General features: G+C 40.5%; 1 protein-coding gene across 14 annotated transcripts in view; it reads right to left on the bottom strand.

Annotated features, from left to right (window-relative positions):
• Nucleotides 1–5605: 5605 nt before the first annotated feature.
• LMO7 (LIM domain 7) overlaps nucleotides 5606–18390 on the bottom strand; it is a 221190-nt gene continuing 208405 nt past the window's right edge. For 12 of the 14 annotated variants that reach the window (XM_040266894.1, XM_040266883.1, XM_040266887.1 and 9 more), the window contains 8 exons: nucleotides 17925–18244; nucleotides 16644–16706; nucleotides 14519–14571; nucleotides 11740–11953; nucleotides 10811–11089; nucleotides 8907–9015; nucleotides 7739–7841; nucleotides 5613–6374 (listed from right to left, as the gene is read on the bottom strand). In XM_040266894.1, the coding sequence (XP_040122828.1) occupies nucleotides 6352–6374; nucleotides 7739–7841; nucleotides 8907–9015; nucleotides 10811–11089; nucleotides 11740–11953; nucleotides 14519–14571; nucleotides 16644–16706; nucleotides 17925–18244 (1164 nt within the window). In that variant the 3' untranslated portion in view covers nucleotides 5613–6351. Of the gene's footprint in view, nucleotides 6375–7738; nucleotides 7842–8906; nucleotides 9016–10810; nucleotides 11090–11739; nucleotides 11954–14518; nucleotides 14572–16643; nucleotides 16707–17924; nucleotides 18245–18390 lie in introns of all 14 variants that reach the window. The other 2 variants (XM_040266881.1, XM_040266895.1) reach the window with 2 other exon arrangements.

Here is an 18390-nt window from a genome sequence, read left to right as displayed (position 1 = left end):
GTACCTACCATGTCCCTAATAAATCTGGCACCTAGTGAATGCTGGATAAAAGCCTGTTAAGGTGAACTCAGGTCACCGGTGAGGCTCTTTCCTGGCTTCTCTCTGCACTTTCATTGGCCTCCTCTTCAGCTGTGAGCTATATTCCTAACACCAGAACTTAAAAGTATCCAGAATGAAGGCAACACGGACATCGTACTATATTCCTAACACCAGAACTTATAAGTATCCAGAATGAAGGCAACACGGACATTGTATACCTCATGATACATCCGAACTTGAAACTGACACAAACCTAGCATTTTACAACTAACAGATCCCAGGAAGCTAGTCTAATTTGAAGGTAGAAATGGATTTAAGAACACACAGGACTTGAAGTTTGACTCAGAAGTTCTCTTGGCCATCTTTGATGAACCTCTTCCTACTGCCACAGGACAGGCTGAAAGGGCAAGTGAGCTTCTGATACATGTAAGAGGAACTTTCTATTTAGCGTGAAATGGCAGCAGGCAGATCAGTGCCTCCCATGTAGGTCTGTGACACTGAATTCATCATAGATCTAATAAAGCACTTTAGCTATCAAAAAAAAACTTTAACTCAAACAGCATGCAAAAATATGTAAATTAAAACCTGAGTGTAACTTTAGCACTGCTGCACCCTTTGCCTGGCTTTAATAGGTCTCTCCTATGGAATTTTAAATAATTCCTTTTATTCCAGTCTCATTTTAATAGCAAGGAGTTTTGATAATCTTTCACAGGACAGTGCTATAAAATTGGTATTGGAAAATGCTCTCCAGGATGAGCTTTGAGGATCTTTACAGTATATGTATTAAGAAGCTTTATATACAATCACCAAGAAACTGACTGGGTCAATTATATGTATTAAACAATATATCATGGGATTCAGTTCAGTTCAGTTCAGTCACTCAGTCATGTCCAACTCTTTGCGACCCCATGAATCGCAGCACTCCAGGCCTCCCTGTTCATCACCATCTCCCGGAGTTCACTCAGACTCATGTCCATCGAGTCCGTGATGCCATCCAGCCATCTCATCCTGGGTCGTCCCTTTCTCCTCCTGCCCCCAATCCCTCCCAGCATCAGAGTCTTTTCCAATGAGTCAACTCTTCACATGAGGTGGCCAAAGTACTGGAGTTTCAGCTTTAGCATCATTCCTTCCAAAGAAATCACAGGGTTGATCTCCTTCAGAATGGACTGGTTGGATCTCCTTGCAGTCCAAGGGACTCTCAAGTCTTCTCCAACACCACAGTTCAAACGCATCAATTCTTCGGTGCTCAGCCTTCTTCCCAGTCCAACTCTCACATCCATACATGACCACAGGAAAAACCATAGCCTTGACTAGATGGACCTTAGTTGGCAAAGTAATGTCTCTGCTTTTGAATATACTATCTAGGTAGGTCATAACTTTCCTTCCAAGGAGGAAGCGTCTTTTAATTTCATGGCTGCAATCAAAATCTGCAGTGATTTTGGAGCCCCAGAAAAATAAAGTCTAACACTGTTTCCACTGTTTCCCCCATCTATTTCACATGAAGTGATGGGACCGGATGCCATGATCTTTGTTTTCTGAATGTTGAGCTTTAAGCCAACTTTTTCACTCTCCTCTTTCACTTTCACCAAGAGGCTTTTTAGCTCCTCTTCACTTTCTGCCATAAGGGTGGTGTCATCTGCATATCTGAGGTTACTGATCTTTCTCCCGGCAATCTTGATTCCAGCTTGTGTTTCTTCCAGTCCAGCGTTTCTCATGATGTACTCTGCATAGAAGTTAAATAAGCAGGGTGACAATTTACAGCCTTGACGTACTCCTTTTCCTATTTGGAATCAGTCTGTTGTTCCATGTCCAGTTCTAACTGTTGCTTCCTGACCTGCATACAGATTTCTCAAGAGGCAGGTTAAGTGGTCTGGTATTCCCATCTCTTTCAGAATTTTCACAGTTTATTGTGATCCACACAGTCAAAGGATTTGGCATAGTCAATAAAGCAGAAATAGATGTTTTTCTGGAACTCTCTTGCTTTTTCCATGATCCAGCAGATGTTGGCAATTTGATCTCTGGTTCCTCTGCCTTTTCTAATGGTTCACGTATTGCTGAAGCCTGGCTTGGAGAATTTTGAGCATTACTTTACTAGCATGTGAGATAAGTGCAATTGTGCGGTAGTTTGAGCATTCTTTGGCATTGCCTTTCCTTGGAATTGGAATGAAAACTGACCTTTTCCAGTCCTATGGCCACTGCTGAGTTTTCCAAATTTGCTGGCATATTGAGTGCAGCACTTTCACAGCATCATCTTTCAGGATTTGAAACAGCTCAACTGGAATTCCATCACCTCCACTAGCTTTCTTCATAGTGATGCTTTCTAAGGCCCACTTGACTTCACTTTCCAAGATGTCTGGCTCTAGAAGTGATCACATCCTCATGATTATCTGGGTCATGAAGATCCTTTTTGTACAGTTCTTCCATGTATTCTTGCCACCTCTTCTTAGTATCTTCTGCTTCTGTTAGGTTCATACCATTTCTGTCCTTTATCGAGCCCACCCTTGTATGAAATGTTCCCTTGGTATCTCTAATTTTCTTCAAGAGATCTCTAGTCTTTCCCATTCTGTTCTTTTCCTCTATTTCTTTGCACTGATCGCTGAAGAAGGCTTTCTTATCTCTTCTTGCTGTTCTTTGGAACTCTGCATTCAGATGCTTATATCTTTCCTTTTCTCTTTTGCTTTTTGCCTCTCTTCTTTTCACAGCTATTTGTAAGGCCTCCCCAGACAGCCATTTTGCTTTTTTGCATTTCTTTTCCATGGGGATGGTCTGGATCCCTGTCTCCTATACAATGTCATGAACCTCATTCCATAGTTCATCAGGCACTCTATCTATCAGATCTAGGCCCTTAAATCTATTTCTCACTTCCACTGTATAATCATAAGGGATTTGATTTAGGTCATATCTCAATGGTCTAGTGGTTTTCCCTACTTTCTTCCATTTCAGTCTGAATTTGGTAATAAGGAGTTCATGATCTGAGCCACAGTCAGCTCCTGGTCTTATTTTTGTTGAATGTTTAGAGCTTCTCCATCTTTGGCTGCATAGAATATAATCAATCTGATTTCGGTGTTGATCACCTGGTGATATCCATGTGTAGAGTCTTCTCTTGTGTTGTTGGAAGAGGGTGTTTGCTATGACCAGTTCATTTTCTTGGCAAAACTCTTTGCCCTGCTTCATTCTGCATTCCAAGGCCAAATTTGCCTGTTACTCCAGGTGTTTCTTTACTTCCTACTTTTGCATTCCAGTCCCCTATAATGAAGTTTATAAAATCCACAATCTTAAACTTTAAAATTCAATCATAAGAAGATGAGCATTTTACCCACTATTCCCTTTCATGAATTCTTATATAAGAAATTGGAAGAAGTATGGGTCTGTTTTTCACATTTTGTATTCACAAAGTATTCAGAAGTACTCACAAATTATCCAGGTTACCAATTGTTTGCTTCATCACCACCATGAGCTGATATTTTCTATTTGCTTGAAGAGATTACATTTCCTCATATGAGTACTCACTCACATGATCCTTGGTGGGTATCATCCAAGGAAATATTCTCATCTCCTCCCCTGTTCTGATAGTGTTAAGAAACTCACTGATTAACAAAATTTTATTGAAAGAGAAGGTCTCACTCAATGCAAGCACTCAATTTTTAAGAGAACTTACAAAGACTATGGTAAATGTTTTTTGACCCCCAACATTACTCCACCAAACTCCCATTAGTTAGCAGTACCATGACTGAGAAATTGATTCTCACTTTAAGGGGGTCCCCTGGTTTAAAAATGGACCAACAACCCAAGCCTGGCCTATGAGAAGAATGCACTTTTATTAATGGCTTCTGGAAAAGCTGCCCTATACACTTAACAGCCCTGAGGGATCAGCGTCTCTTCCTGTGAATGTGAACAAAGAAGCATGAAGCCTGTCCACCATCTTGCAAGGATGGTAGTAAGTAGCCTGAGGATCAGCCAGCATTGTGTGGCCAAACAACCTGAGGTGAATGATGGTGGGTCTTGATGATATTAGACTTCTGGATAAACTGACCTTCTTGACTTTCTCTCAGGTGAAGAAATGGACTTATATTTAAGTCAATTTGAGCATGCAAATGAACAAATTTTAACAGATGTCATTTCTATTTAAACCCAAACTCCTATTGCAAACTACCTTCACCTCCTTCTTTTCCTTGTATGTCAACACTTCAGTATGCCCCAAACAGAACACATCTCTCTCTACAATATCTGTCTCTACACTGCCCAGGCTTTGGGTCCCACAGTTACTATTTTGCTTCTCTTTAGGTCCTGTAATGTTTCTGAGTCACAGTCTCTCATCTACTGATTTATTCCTTTTTGCAGTCTCATCACCCTATGGCAGATTGTTACCACTCCATGGAGACATGATCCCACACGGTATATCCAAGGATCTCCTCATTCTTCTGGCGAAATAGGCCAAAGTGTGTATGGTTTTGATTGGAAAACAAAGGGAGACTCTGGGAGTTTGACCCAAACTGAGAAATGGTATTTTGTTCCTTCATCATGCTCTATCTGCTAAGGTTATATTGACTCTTAAAAATGAAGTTCAAATATCAACTCTGCTGCAAAGCTGCTTCAACTCCCTTAGTGCAAATGTCTCATGGAGTCTTACACATTGGATTTCTCTCTTAGCCCTGGTCATTTCTATCAGGTGCTAGAATTCTTTGGGTGCATACCTTTCCCCTCCTTGAGGTTATATATTTCTAATGTATCTCAGTACAGTTCTCATATCCTAGAATTATCAACACCAGTTTCATTACTATGAAGGATTCAAGTAAGTTTATATTTTTGCTTGAAACATGCTAAAGTTCAATATTCTTGCACGCTCATGCCACATTTCTAAAACATTAGTCTATATATATTTTTTGCCCTATATATGTTCAAAAATTATAATCTCCTCTTATTACCAAAGGAGCAAAAGAATAGGTAAAGATTCATTGCAAATCATTCAACAATTCATCATTCACTTCACCTCTTATCACAAAAACATATTGCATTCAAAAGCAACTTTCCATCAAAAACAAAGTTTCTTGTTAAAATTTTTTAGGAAAAACAATATCACAATTACAGTTATAGTTTCACAGGTATACACATGTCAAACTTGTCATTGTACAGTTTACATTTGTGCATTTTATTGTAATCAATTTATACCTCAGTAAAGATGCTAAAGGGAGAAGGATACGGCAAACCACTCCAGTATTCTTGCCTGGAGAATCCTGTGGATAGAGAAGCCTAGAGGGCTGCTGTCCATAGGGTCACACAGAGTCAGACACGACTGAAGTGACTTAACATGTATGCATGCATTGGAGAAGGAAATGGCAACCCACTCCAGTATTCTTGCCTGGAGAATCCCAGAAACAGGGGAACGTGGTGGGCTGCCATCTATGGGGTCGCACAGAGTCGGACACTAATGAAGCGACTTAGCAGCAGCAGCAGCAAAGATGCTAAAAAGAAAACTTAGTATCAGAAAACCCACACACTGAAACATAATTAAAAGTCTTGGAAGGCAGACAAACACAGATACACACAGAAGAAAAGGAAACACTCCTTAAATGCATCAAGCAAGTTTATTTACAAATGCAGTTGTACAGAAAGGCTCACTAGTTTCTGAAGAAAACTTCTGGCATACAAACCATGATAATTTTCATGAATGAAAAGAAGCAGCTTTCTACTGAGAACTGCTTAGCAACAATTCTGGTGAAGAAAATAGAGCTCTCCTCATCAAGCAAATAAAATGTTACATAAGCTACAAAAAAAAAATTAACCATAATATTACATAAATGAAAAGAAGGATATGCAAAGCAAATCTGGGAGTGGATTTCAGTGAAATTTTCCATATGGCTCTGCATTAATTTAGTATATTTTATAATAAACAGAGCAAATGCAATTACATATTTATATTAACTATTTCAAATAATGTTTCAGAGTTTTTAAAAAAAAACAATAAAATAACCCTCTTCAAAACACCACTAGAAAAGTCAATCAGATCATTATCAGTCTCAAAAAAAATTTTTTTTGAAGTTCTTGTTTTTTCCTGTGCTTTTATGATGCTGAATTTAAAAAGGAAATACTGCACTTTTTGCCACACATCATTACCATCTTATAAATAAACAACAAAAATACAGGTTCTACCAAGACTATAATGCTCTGATGTAATCTAAAGAGGTCAGAAAAAGTGTTATTCTTTTTTAAAAAACAGAGTGAAAGGATGTTACAACATGTATTTATATATCTATATCAGCGGCAACCACCTCTTCTTCTATCTGCAACAGGGCTTTCGGGTGGAGGCTGACATCACATGGCGGTTGGCCGTCCAGCTGATCAGGCAAGGAGAGAAGAAAGAAAAGCACTTAGATTCAGAAACACTCGAATATTGCTTCTGGGATTCATAGTAGGGATGGCTCAGAGAATGACCCCATGAGGTAGAAAGAATAACTCTGTTACTCACTTAGGATAAAGCTAGGCAAACCCACGAAGTCTGGGTTAGCAAGTCTTTTCTTTGCAAAAATGAGAGTAAAAATTAACTGCTGATACAGAAACAAGTTACACTCAACTCTGTTATTTGTCCTGGAGGAGAGAAAAGGCATGGGCAGTTTTTCCATGTTGATTCCAAAAATCAATTATATTTGGCTTTGGAATTTGGACTAAAGAGAGAAAAGCTGACACACATACACACACTCCCCCCATTTCATGCCCAGCCTTGACAGTCTCCAGCCTCAGTGCTGGCATCCAGGAATGGCCTGGACCAATGGCAAAAGAAGGCTCAAAACACGCTGACAGATAAGAGAGAGTTGACTGAGCTGACGTCATTTCCAAAGCACTCTTCACAGAAAGGCCACATAAATACCTCAGAGCTCAAAAGCATATGGTTTTGCTGATACCACTTGTAACCAAGACCCTTTCACAATAAGGAAGAAACACATGTTACCAGCATCAAGGCTCAAAATATAAAAAGGAGGAATGGTTGTCTTTATGTAGCTATAAACAACAGGTGATCCAATTACACTATCCTGTATTTTATAGCACACTTACAGGCAAAAACATGCTTCAACACAAAATAGCATCTGAAGTTTTTTAAAAACCCAGTTTTTAAAAAAATGACACTGAAAGACTATGCAATCAGAATTAATGCTCTTTTTAAACTATTTTATATGTTGATAGGATATGATTATATAGTAACAAACATACACTGACTATTCTTTATTATCCTTTTAAACCACAGTCTTTAAGTTGGTCATATTCTAAATCACATAATCAGACCCACATTGGTAAATAATAGAAATCAGCTAAAACTATGAGGGGCCAAGTATCAGATGAGAGGCTGTACAGAAGGTTCATTTTAACTGACTTGATTTGTATTCTTGAGTCATTAGAAGCTTCTCTAGACTCTGAGCAGACTAAACTGCACTGAACATTGTCCTGACTCCCCAGTTCACATCCGTCTCCAGGTCCTTGGCCCCACACCCAACCCTGTGGAGCTGGAACTAGAGAACTGACCCACTGACCCATTCACTGGACCCTCTTTGAGGGCGACATAGTGAGATTCCTAAAGCCTGGAGCTCTAGGGCAGAGAGCTTGAAGGTGAGCTGGAAGGGGAGCAGGTCGTAGGTTCAGGGCAGTACATAGGAACCCGTGCTCTCTGTAAAAGACAAGAAATTTTCTCCCTGATTTGCTCTCTTACATTTGAATCTGAGATAGCAGTCGTTGCAGTAGAGTTGGTTGTTTCGGATTCTGACTTCGGCTCCTGAGGAAGAGCCTCCGAGGTCACGCTCGCAGGCCACACACTGAGAGACAAAGGAAAACAACAGGAAACACCCACACTTAGCTCAAGAACCCCTGGGACACTCCCAGGAGGAAAAAAAAAAATGAGCAAAATAAAATGCAGTTTCTAAGCTCTTAGAGACATTTCAGCAAAGGGGGAGAAAAAAAAGGCCAAAAGATAATGAGGTTAAAATGAAGCCTGCTGGATGAGACATTAAAGAATTCATAAAGCCAATTTTAAGAGCCAAGATTTCATTCTAACTATACCAAAAGAGTAAAAATGATTCATTGATTGGCTTAAAGAAGCTAACGCTTCCTTTCTCCTAGGGGATGGACAGACTAAAGCACCATGGGAAGGAACTGGCCAAGGGCAAGAAGATGAGGTTTCTGGCTCTCTGCCCTGGAGTGGGTCATCCGGGCATCCCCAGGAGTGTTCACACATGGTGCTTTCCCAAAATACCTATGGCTGGGCATTTTGGCTCCACATGCTCAAACACTAATGATTTTGACTCATTCTGTTATGCCAGGAAACAACCCGAGCCAGAGTCAGACAAGCTTAAAACAAGTTGAGCTCTGCAGGACTCCAGGATCAACAACCAGAAGTTCTCTCTCTGGCCCAACATAAGTTCAAGAATCAAATAGCAGTGTCTCTAAAGACAGATACTGCAAAATAAGGCAATATAGCCTTACTTCTTTCTTATGTGTAAGAACACCTTAGTTGCAACTGTAAAAATATTTACAATGTAATTTCTTTCACACTCTCCCTATTCAAAGCTAGGTTTCTGGATACTTATAATTTATATCCCCATGCTGTTAATAACCATAGCAGCATGTTAGAGGAAGCATTTATGCACTGTAAACTTTATTTATAGAATCTTAGATTGGAGATAGGAAGCGCATGGTGCCTCCAGGGTCAAGGTTTGAGAAGGCAGCAGCAGTAGGAGGCCATTTGTGATGCCAAATGCAGCGCAGACCCACGGAGGCAGCACCTAGCTTGTTAGTGGCGGGTCCATACCCAGCGCTCAAAGAAGCCATGCGCTCTCCAAGCAAAGCGTTGCAGGCCTGCAGGCTGTTTGGCTTAGTCTCACCTTAAAACAATGCAAATGATAACAAAGACCCAGGGACTCGATGATCATGGCGGCTCCTTTGCCCAGAATGTTATGACAGTAGGAGCACACACGCTTCCCACTGACCGACCTAGACGCAGGACAAGAATGGAAGGGAGGCTTTCATCCATTTCAAACCTCTCATCTAAAAATCACATTGGTATTAACACAAACCATCCTTTATGAAAATCTTTATATATCCATGGGAGGAAAACTTTCACCAGCCAACCAGTTATGGCTTGATTTATACTGTACCTTGAAGGATCTCCACAATGGTTCTGGTACCCCTGACAGTTACAGAAATGAACGATTTCTGTGTCATCGGTCCGTTCTGCTATCGCCCATAGGCCATATCTGTACTCGGCAAGGTTCTCATGCCCTTCTAATCCAGCCAACATCTTCTTGCCAGGTAAAGCCACCCAAGCACATCCCTTAACATGTTCTTTGCTTATTGCCACTAAAAAAGCATCCCCAGCTACTTCCAAGAGGCACTGCAAGTCTATTAAACCTATCATCTCACCCTTATTTTGTCAACCTCCTTCTCATTCACCCAATAATCTAGTTAAACAGAAGCATTTCCTTAGTGCTTTCCTTAATGCCTCTGGCTTACTGGACTGCTTCTGAGAAGAATGACATGAAAACTACTACAGCTAGCATTCCGATAGGCATGGCAAGTCTCTACTTTGCTTTGTTTACAAGTCTTATCTCCTCTCCGAGGTGGGAAGGTGAAGGCTACTTCTTATCTTTGCATCCTGCAGGATGGGCACAGCACTTCAGTGTCACTGCAAAGGGCACTGCTATTAATGTCCCACGTTAGAGCACCTCGTGCTCTAGAGAGAGACATTTTCAGGGCAGAGAAGCCCATAGCCCTGTCTCCTTTCTGCTTTCCAAGGGCAGGATTCTCAGTAAGTAAACAGGTTCTCCCTCTCTCCTCTGCCTTCCCCTGATTCTATTCTTAACTCCAAATTTACCATGAATCCTCATCGTTCATTCCCTCAATTCAAACTCCGAGACACATTTTAGCTGGAATAAAAATATCTTCTCTGAATGAAATCCTTTAGTCGATAGCTTTAAAAAAATCTCAATATTAATCATTGTGTTTCTACTTTTCAGTATTTCATCAGCATTACAGGCTGGGAGAACTCCCTTCAGGTCTCAGCAAAAACACTGCTAGATGCCGTTACATGAAGCCTATGGGAACTGTGGAGAAGCTACACAGACCTAAAACCCCAACACGTGTTCATGTCTGAGCTCTACTCCGTATCAAAAAACAAGACCCACCACTCTAACTCTCACATTTCCCACAGCATATGACCTGCAGAATTCAGTTGATGTGATCTCAGCAAAATGCTGACCAGCCAGATGAGAGACAAGCAATGGTTTTGGAAATCAAAAGCCCCAAATGCAATAAATAACTTGAGAATTTTTAAAGCCAGCTTGCTCAAAGTTCCACGGATGATGAGGCTGGGTTACAATGTCCTTTACACTCAGTCCCTATAAAATGAGTGTATATCACAGTCTCATTAAAATAGTCCAACATTTTACAGTACTGCTTTTACTCATCACTTTGCCATGCATTCACGAGCTACTGTACATTTTTATGATTTGAGACACTGACCACAGGCCCAAGTAAATGAGACAGCGGCAGAGTCGTAACATTTTAAAGGCCTCCATGGCTTCATACGACATCCATAAATACCCTTGGGTTGCCATGGAAAGACATTAAGGAAGCCTTCTGAATTGATCTGGGAAAGGAACACTAAAATTTGACACATTCAAAAAGTCTTGTTTTTTTTTTTTTCACTGGAAAGCTTGGACAAGATCTGGGGAAATTTTTAATGAAAACTACCCCTTGAGTCTAAAGAAAGAAAAAGGAAAACCCTCACCTGTTGCGTGGCTGGGAGCCTGGCTGCGGAGCCGCAGGGGAATGGCTACGCGGCATGGGGGACGGGGTGGTGGTCTTCACAGAACCAGCTGAGGGAGGGGGGATGCTGGAGGAGGGGTTCCGCATGTAGGCACGGTTTGATGTGGACAGCAGCTGAGGTGGGGGGCGACTGAAGTCTTGGACAGAGGAAGAGGCATAGACTCCTGACGGCTGACTGAACCACGGGGACTGTCGCCAAGAATTGGTTCTTGGGGAATCCAGGTTATCTAGAGATTCACCTCTGAAACACAGAAAGGATTCACCAGTTTATCAGCGGTAGAAATACGAAACAAAAGTAGCTTCAGTATTCATTTACCCCAGATACCTCTGCTTAGTTCATCCTCTCATCTGCAATTAATTTCTATCGATATATTTTCCTTAAAGTTGCAAATACCAGGTTTCCACACTTTGTGAACACCATTTTCATAATTCCAAACTAACCATTATCTTATTATAAACAGAGGCTTCATTTTTTAAAAAATTCGTCATTCAAGGAAGCACTAAGCACGTCAATTACTTAAACGCCTGAATCACACATCAGAACTCCACATAAAGCCTTGCAACCTACTAGCCACGTGGTTTTGTCCACGTGCATTCCTCACTCAAGCCACAGCTTCTTTGTGGAAAAGCAGAATTACCATTCCTGCCTCAAGACATTCTTCCCAGATGAAGTGAGGTGATGTAGACAAAGTGGCTGCCGTGTGTCTGCCACTAATCGGTGCTCCGTGACAAGTGCCCAATGACGCTGGCTCTGCTTCTCCTTCTCTCACAAAAGCTTACATAAGAGAAGAAGCGATGACATCTCTTTCAGCCAAAGTAGCCAGCACGCCTAGAAATTAACTATCTGCACCTCACTACAGAAAGGGAAATCATTCCAAAGACGTCTCACACCTTCTCATAATCCCAGGCAGACAAACAGGCTCTTTGTTGACACTGGAACTGCGCTGTCGGATCCAGCTGTTGTCGTCATAAAGGGAGGTTCTCTTCCTCATTTCTTGGAGGATTTGCTGTCTCTCCAACTCTGCTCCTGATGGGGCTGGTTCCTTCTTTGAGCTCTTCTGTGATGAGCTACCGCTCCCACTTCGGTCTGCGTATCTATTGCTTCCTAAATTAAAAATATCAAAAGCTGCAGGATTAGTGCATTAAAAACAGGGATAGTCATTAAATCTCCAAGTACAGTGGAGCCAAAAGAGGAAAGTGATAGTGGGCACACAGGCTCACGTTATCAATTCTCAACGAGACTGCTGCATCAGAAGATAAAGCAACAGTCTGTCCTGTCCCTGGAAATTCCAATTCCAGTCCCAGAGGCATACCAGGGGGACACTCGGGAAAACTAAGGAGCTGCCTAAAAAGGAGACAACTGGCCTTGATTTCAGCAGTATTAAATGACAAACTGCTCATCCAGAAAGTTTCTCTTCCATTATTTCCTTCCTTCCTAAATTAAAATTAGTCAAGCACCTGCTCATTGAATGCTTGCTGTGATAACTCTGCAAGGAAACAGGGCTTTCTATTCCTTCAAAAAATATACACTCACCCTGGGGAGAGAGCCAGACATAAAGGCATATACCTCCAGCTGACAAGGGGCTTCCCTGGTGACTCAGATGGTAAAGAATCCAACTGCAATGTGGGAGACCTGGGTTCAATCCCTGGGTTGAAAAGATCTCCTGGAGAAGGGAACGGCTACCCACTCCATTATTCTGGCCTGGAGAACTCCATGGACTATATAGTCTATAGAGTTGCAAAGAGTCAGACACGACCGAGCAACTTTCACTTTCTTTTCTTTCCAGCTGACATGGTGCACGTCTTCATGGTGTTAAGTCACAGAATAAGTCATGACCAGACCATAGGAATGACAGCATACTCAATCACTGAAATGGCTTTTGTGAAAACTGAAAAATAGCCAAGTAATCCAAATGATGGCTGAGGAATGTTATCAGACTTTTATCTCTTTTAAGAGAACCGACTGGTAGTTTGGATGTTGAATTTATGAATGACAATTAAGTCAGGTTTTATCCTAAAGGTTTTGTCTCCTTAGATTTGCTGATGAATTTCTGATTTGCATAAAACATCCATAATTTTGAGGGAATCTCCCCATTTTAACTTGGATTAGGAAATTTCACCTAAGGATTTTTCATTTACTCTCCAGATTCATGGCTATTGTCTTTCTTTCAAAATTCACTCCGCCATAGTTTATCTTCTAGGAAGTAATGAGCAAGGCCCCCCAAAATTTCTTATACACATCTATGTTTACATTGGTACATACACACATCTTATCAATTTGGTCAGATTTAAAATAAAATGTTTTCTATTTTAAAGATGCCTTACTGGAATAACCAAGTTTTCCAACAAAATATTTGATAACATCTACTGTGTGCTATTCAGGAGAGAAAATATATGTGCAAAAATAGCCAGATCAATAACACAAGTCACAATATTAAGAAGACTATTTCCGAGAGTCACACTTGTTGTTACTAACAGGTCATGTGTTTACTTTCAAATGAGAATATGATCACTGTTTCATGTTTCATGGCAGATGGAAGTACTTAAACTTTTATTTTAATGGTGAGCTCGGGGCACAACTGGGGAGAAGAAACTGAAAATCCAAACAGGTAAGACCAGAGGAACCAGATCAGAAAGCATCTGATAAGATGGAAAATGAGAGAATAGTTTGGTTATAGTTAAGGGACCCTTATGGGGAAAACAACAAAATAGGCCGAAGAGTTAAACTAGGACCAGATAATGAAAGGTTCTCTGTGTTAAGGGAAAGGAGGCGATAATGAAACCTACTAGAAACTATAAATTCTACAAGCTTTAACTCGAGGTTGTAAACTAGCTGCCATCAGAACACTGGGACCTGTGGATATTGTTTGGCTCACAGAGGGTTACACAATTTTTTAAATTCCTGGTCAAACTTCCTTAAAATAAAAATTCAGACTTTTTATTTTAACTTCTGTGTTTCAATAGAAAGAGTTGGCAATCACAAGTTTGTATCTTCCCCCACGGCAGTGACAAATTGGAACTGGGGAGTAGTCTTCCACTTAAATGGGCATGTCCACCAAGTCCACCTCAGTCTTCAGCTGGATCTTCAGTCGTTTACATAACCGACCAACACCTTCCTAACTCAAAACCTGGTATGCAAACTCTGCTTAAAACGGTATTTCTGATTAGTTTTCTTCCCTTAGTTACATAACCTCAGTTATCTACGGTCCAGAAATTCACTTTATACTAAAAATATCAGGTTCCAAATTGCTTTTGCCATGTTAGCGAAATCATCATTTTGAATTTTTTGCTATCTTGTCATTTACACATCCAGTTTCACGTTTATATACAATTTCCCTGGTCCTCTGCAGAAAACTACTGTCCCAAGTCTTTGGCGGCAAAATAAAATCCACTATACCACAAGGTATTAGCATCACTTTGCAAATTATTCACATAATTTCTAAGCTATCTATAATCATTTTAATCTTGCAGTACTCCCTCCATTATAAAGCAAAGCCAAAATAAGCACAAGATAATTCTGCTCTGATATGTAAACACTAAAAATCCGTAGTATTTCAAATATGTAATCTTAATGAAGCTGAAATGTCTTGACCTTAAAAACAGTAATCATAGGGTGTGATAGCATAGCTAAGCAATTGTGCTGAAGAATTTTGAAAAAATTCACATTTACCAGTTTTATTTGTGGGGGAATCATCCAATTCAGCAGTTGATCTGGATTTATTCCTAAAACATAGAACACATTACATATATCTCATGAGGAACAGTCTTTTCATATTTATGAAGTAAGAATACCAAAAAGATTATTTTTAAAGCAGTTGATTTATTTTCCATGTCTGTTGAGAGCCATATTTATTTTCATACCAAGGAATTTTTCCTGTTGTACATACTAGCAGAAAATGGTGACATCTCTAAAGAGAAAAGAGCGTGATGCTAGAAACAGACAGAAGCATGTGACAATCCTCTCAGTTTGATGACAGTGAAATCCTATGACTTTTTGGAATGACTTGAATACTCTGACCCTCTTCTCTACCAGATAGCAATCTTACCAAGCTATATGAAGCATCTATTATCAGACAGCCTAACATCAGACTGCTAATGCTTCCTCCATGCTCCCAAGGGTTAAGAAGTCAACTTAGGGGCCTTAGGGTCCTACTCTGACACAGTATCTCACCAAATGCCATCCTAGCATTCCAAAGAGGTGCTGGAGCACACTGGAATAGGCAACTTCTGAAATGGCCTTATTCTGTGATGGTAAACGTGGGTCTATATATCCATACATGCTCATCTCATTCTCCCTTTCTGGGCATAATTTCAAATACTAGTAATAATAACAGATAATAATATATAATGTGCATTATCATATATATATGCACATTTATAACATATTAATACAGCATATAATTACATGCAACACAAAATGTATCATAACTGTTACCAACATTCATGAATGGTTTCATTTGTATTAACATAGGAGAAAATGCTTTTAATGCATGGTGTCTAGCTATACTCCTTAATGACTCTAGGGCATGCTTTATCACAACTGCCTAGAATATTTCATATTTTCTGGGATTCCTTAAGTTTCCTTTCTCAGCAACTTAATTATTTTCTCAACATAATGAGCCATATACATGAGGTTTATTTAAATATATAAATAAATCATATCTTTAAAAAAAGATACACATTTTAATGATCTAAAGTTATTCAGAAACAATGACTGTAAATAAGGTCATCCGCCACTAGAAATTTTTTCTAGCTTAATGTCAGCTCATTACTACCTTTATGTATATTCCTTTTCTTTTCCCTTTCTAGTTTTGAGTCCTGTTCAGTCATCCTGATTGCCTATAGAGATGAGTCTTCCCCTATCTCTAACATAAACTTGCTAAAGAAATTTTAGCTGTGAAAACACTAATTAATAGTCATATAATGGATAAATACAGACTTTTCAGAAGTCCTAAGTGATCTCAAGAGTGCAAAGCATTTTTAAAATTACTTTAAAATATCAGATTTAATGTTTTAGGAAATGTATAACTTTTCAGGTATCTGAAATCCGATCTCCATTCCCTGAAACTGACCAGTAGTTCTCATCAAACTAAGAAAAAGTCTACAAGGTTCATTTCAGATGTCTGAATGGAACGTTCAGTAAACTCACACTATTACTTATAATTCCTTTAAAATAAAGCTCCAGGTAGATTGCAAAAATGAACACACTTTTTCTGTGTCCCTTTCGCTAGCATTATGGCTCCTCCCACAAAGAAGTAGGGTTCTTCTCCTCTCCGTGAACTTGGGTTGGGCTTGTGACTTTAAGTAACAAAACGTGGCACAGCAATGGTGTGCCAGGTCAGATCTTAGACTACAAACTGCCTTGAACACTTCTTCTCTTTAATTCTCTCTCTTTTCTCAGCCACATGTGGAGGAGACTGCACTGGCTTGCTGGATGTTGAAAGACACATGGCCCAGTTCCTCTCATTGCCCCTGCTGACAGCCAGTCAACTCTCAAAGCAGAATTGCTTAGTAAACTGGTGGTAGATACACTAGGAATCCAGTCAACTAAAAACTAGCAACTGAGACTAGTCCAAAATGCTGACCCACAAAATCATAATCATGTCATTAAGTTTAGGGGTACTTGGTTACACAGCAAAAGCTAACTGATACAAAGATCAATCAGCAGGATATCTCTGTATCCCATAAAAGAGCAAGTGTTAACTTAGTCCTACAAAACTCTTACACAAGCCCTCAGATATTCATCTGAAGCCAATTAATTACTCCCACCAAATTATAATTGAAGTTCTACACACCTGTCACTAGGAAGCAAACCTGAAGATTCTTCTCTCTTTGGTATGTCATAGGAATCAATAGGCCTAAAAGATGGAAAAGGAGTTTATAGTCAAAATGTTAGAATTTAATGCCGTCTCAGAGTTTAAGAAATGAATATCAAAATAATGTTATTATAGCCTCTTTCTTGGAAAAGGCAATGGCACCCCACTCCAGTATTCTTGCCTGGAAAATCCCATGGACGGAGGAGCCTGGTGGGCTGCAGTCCATGGGGTCACTAAGAGTCGGATACGACTGAGCAACTTCACTTTCACTTTTCACTTTCATGCATTGGAGAAGGAAATGGCAACCCACTCCACTATTCTTGCCTAGAGAATCCCAGAGATGGGGGAGCCTGGTGGGCTGCCATCTACGGGGTCACACAGAGTCGGACACAACTGAAGCGACCTAGCAGCAGCAGCAGCCTCTTTCTCAGAATAGACCATTCTCAGAATGGTCTCTGAGTTGAAAACTAAACAAACAGAAGTATTTTAATCCATCTCTACAAAAAACAGAGACCCACTACCATCAATAGACATTTGCAATTCATTCATCCTGCAAACATACACTGATTGCCTGCTATGTTTCAGTACTATTCCAGGACTGGGCTGGTAAACAAAACATACTTATTGGCCTCTTAATACATTTTAGTGGGATGGGCCAGGTTAACAGACGAGTAAATAAATGCATAATGTAAAGCAGGCAAGTGCATACTGGAGAGAAGGGGTGAGGAAAGAGGCATGTATTGGGGTGAGGTATTTTGCAAAGTCTGACAAGGTGACATAGGAACAGAGACTTAAAGAAAATGACGGAGCCACACAAGCATGTAAGGGAAGCCTTCTCCAGATACAGGGACTAGAAAATGTGAAAGTCTCAGGGCAGAATAAATTGGACATTTTTATGGAAGGAATAGGAGGCCACTGTGACTGGAAGCGACCAAGTGAGGTGAAGAGTGGTAGGAAGCTGGGTAGACCAGAAAGCCAAGATGCAGCTCACCCAAGCTACCCGGGCTTTGGCAAGGACTTTGTATGATGTTGTAATATGACAGGGAGCAACAGGGGAACTCAGAGCAGGAAGTCAGGTGATAAGCTCAGACTGACAGTGGAAAGGGTTCGTTCTGCTGGGTTCCCCTGCCTAGAGGATGGACGGTGGGGAGCAAGAGGACCAAGTAGGTGCCTCTGAAGTAGGGAATGGATATGGCTGTATCCATTCAGCTAAGCCCAGACAAGTGAAAAACTACACGTGCCCTCTGGCCGGAGACAGACCTTCTGTACTGGTATATTTTGATGGAAGTTTCCCTCTCTTTCTCTGCCTGGTGCTTCTGCTCCTCCGCTTCACGCCGCTTCTGTTGCTGGTCTTCCTGATACTGCTGCTCCTTCAACTTCCTCTCTCTCTCAAGAGTGAGCTGTTCCTGCAGCTTCCTCCCTTGGTCCTCATTCGCATCTTCCTCCTGCTGCTGGTGCCTCATCTGTTCCTCTGCCCGGGTTCCTTCCTTGTCAGAAGACTTGGACTCCTCACCCCTGGTGGCCAGGGCAGACTCCCGGGCCATCAGAGAAATGCTATTTGAGTTCAGAACCATCAGTTCCTACATGACCAGGGAGAAGAGAAACCCTTCTAAATCTGTGCGTTTCTATCATTCCACAAAGACATGTCTATATTCAGTTTTAAATGATACTTATTGTAGTTGGCCCAGAATTCCACTTGAAATAATATACATAGTTGTATAGCTCA

This window comes from Oryx dammah, unplaced genomic scaffold (assembly GCF_014754425.2).
Source record: "Oryx dammah isolate SB20612 unplaced genomic scaffold, SCBI_Odam_1.1 HiC_scaffold_24, whole genome shotgun sequence".
NCBI classification, from domain to species: Eukaryota; Metazoa; Chordata; class Mammalia; order Artiodactyla; family Bovidae; genus Oryx; species Oryx dammah.
The sequence above is the reverse complement of the archived record's forward strand: the minus strand, read 5'-3'. Positions and strand labels throughout refer to the sequence as shown.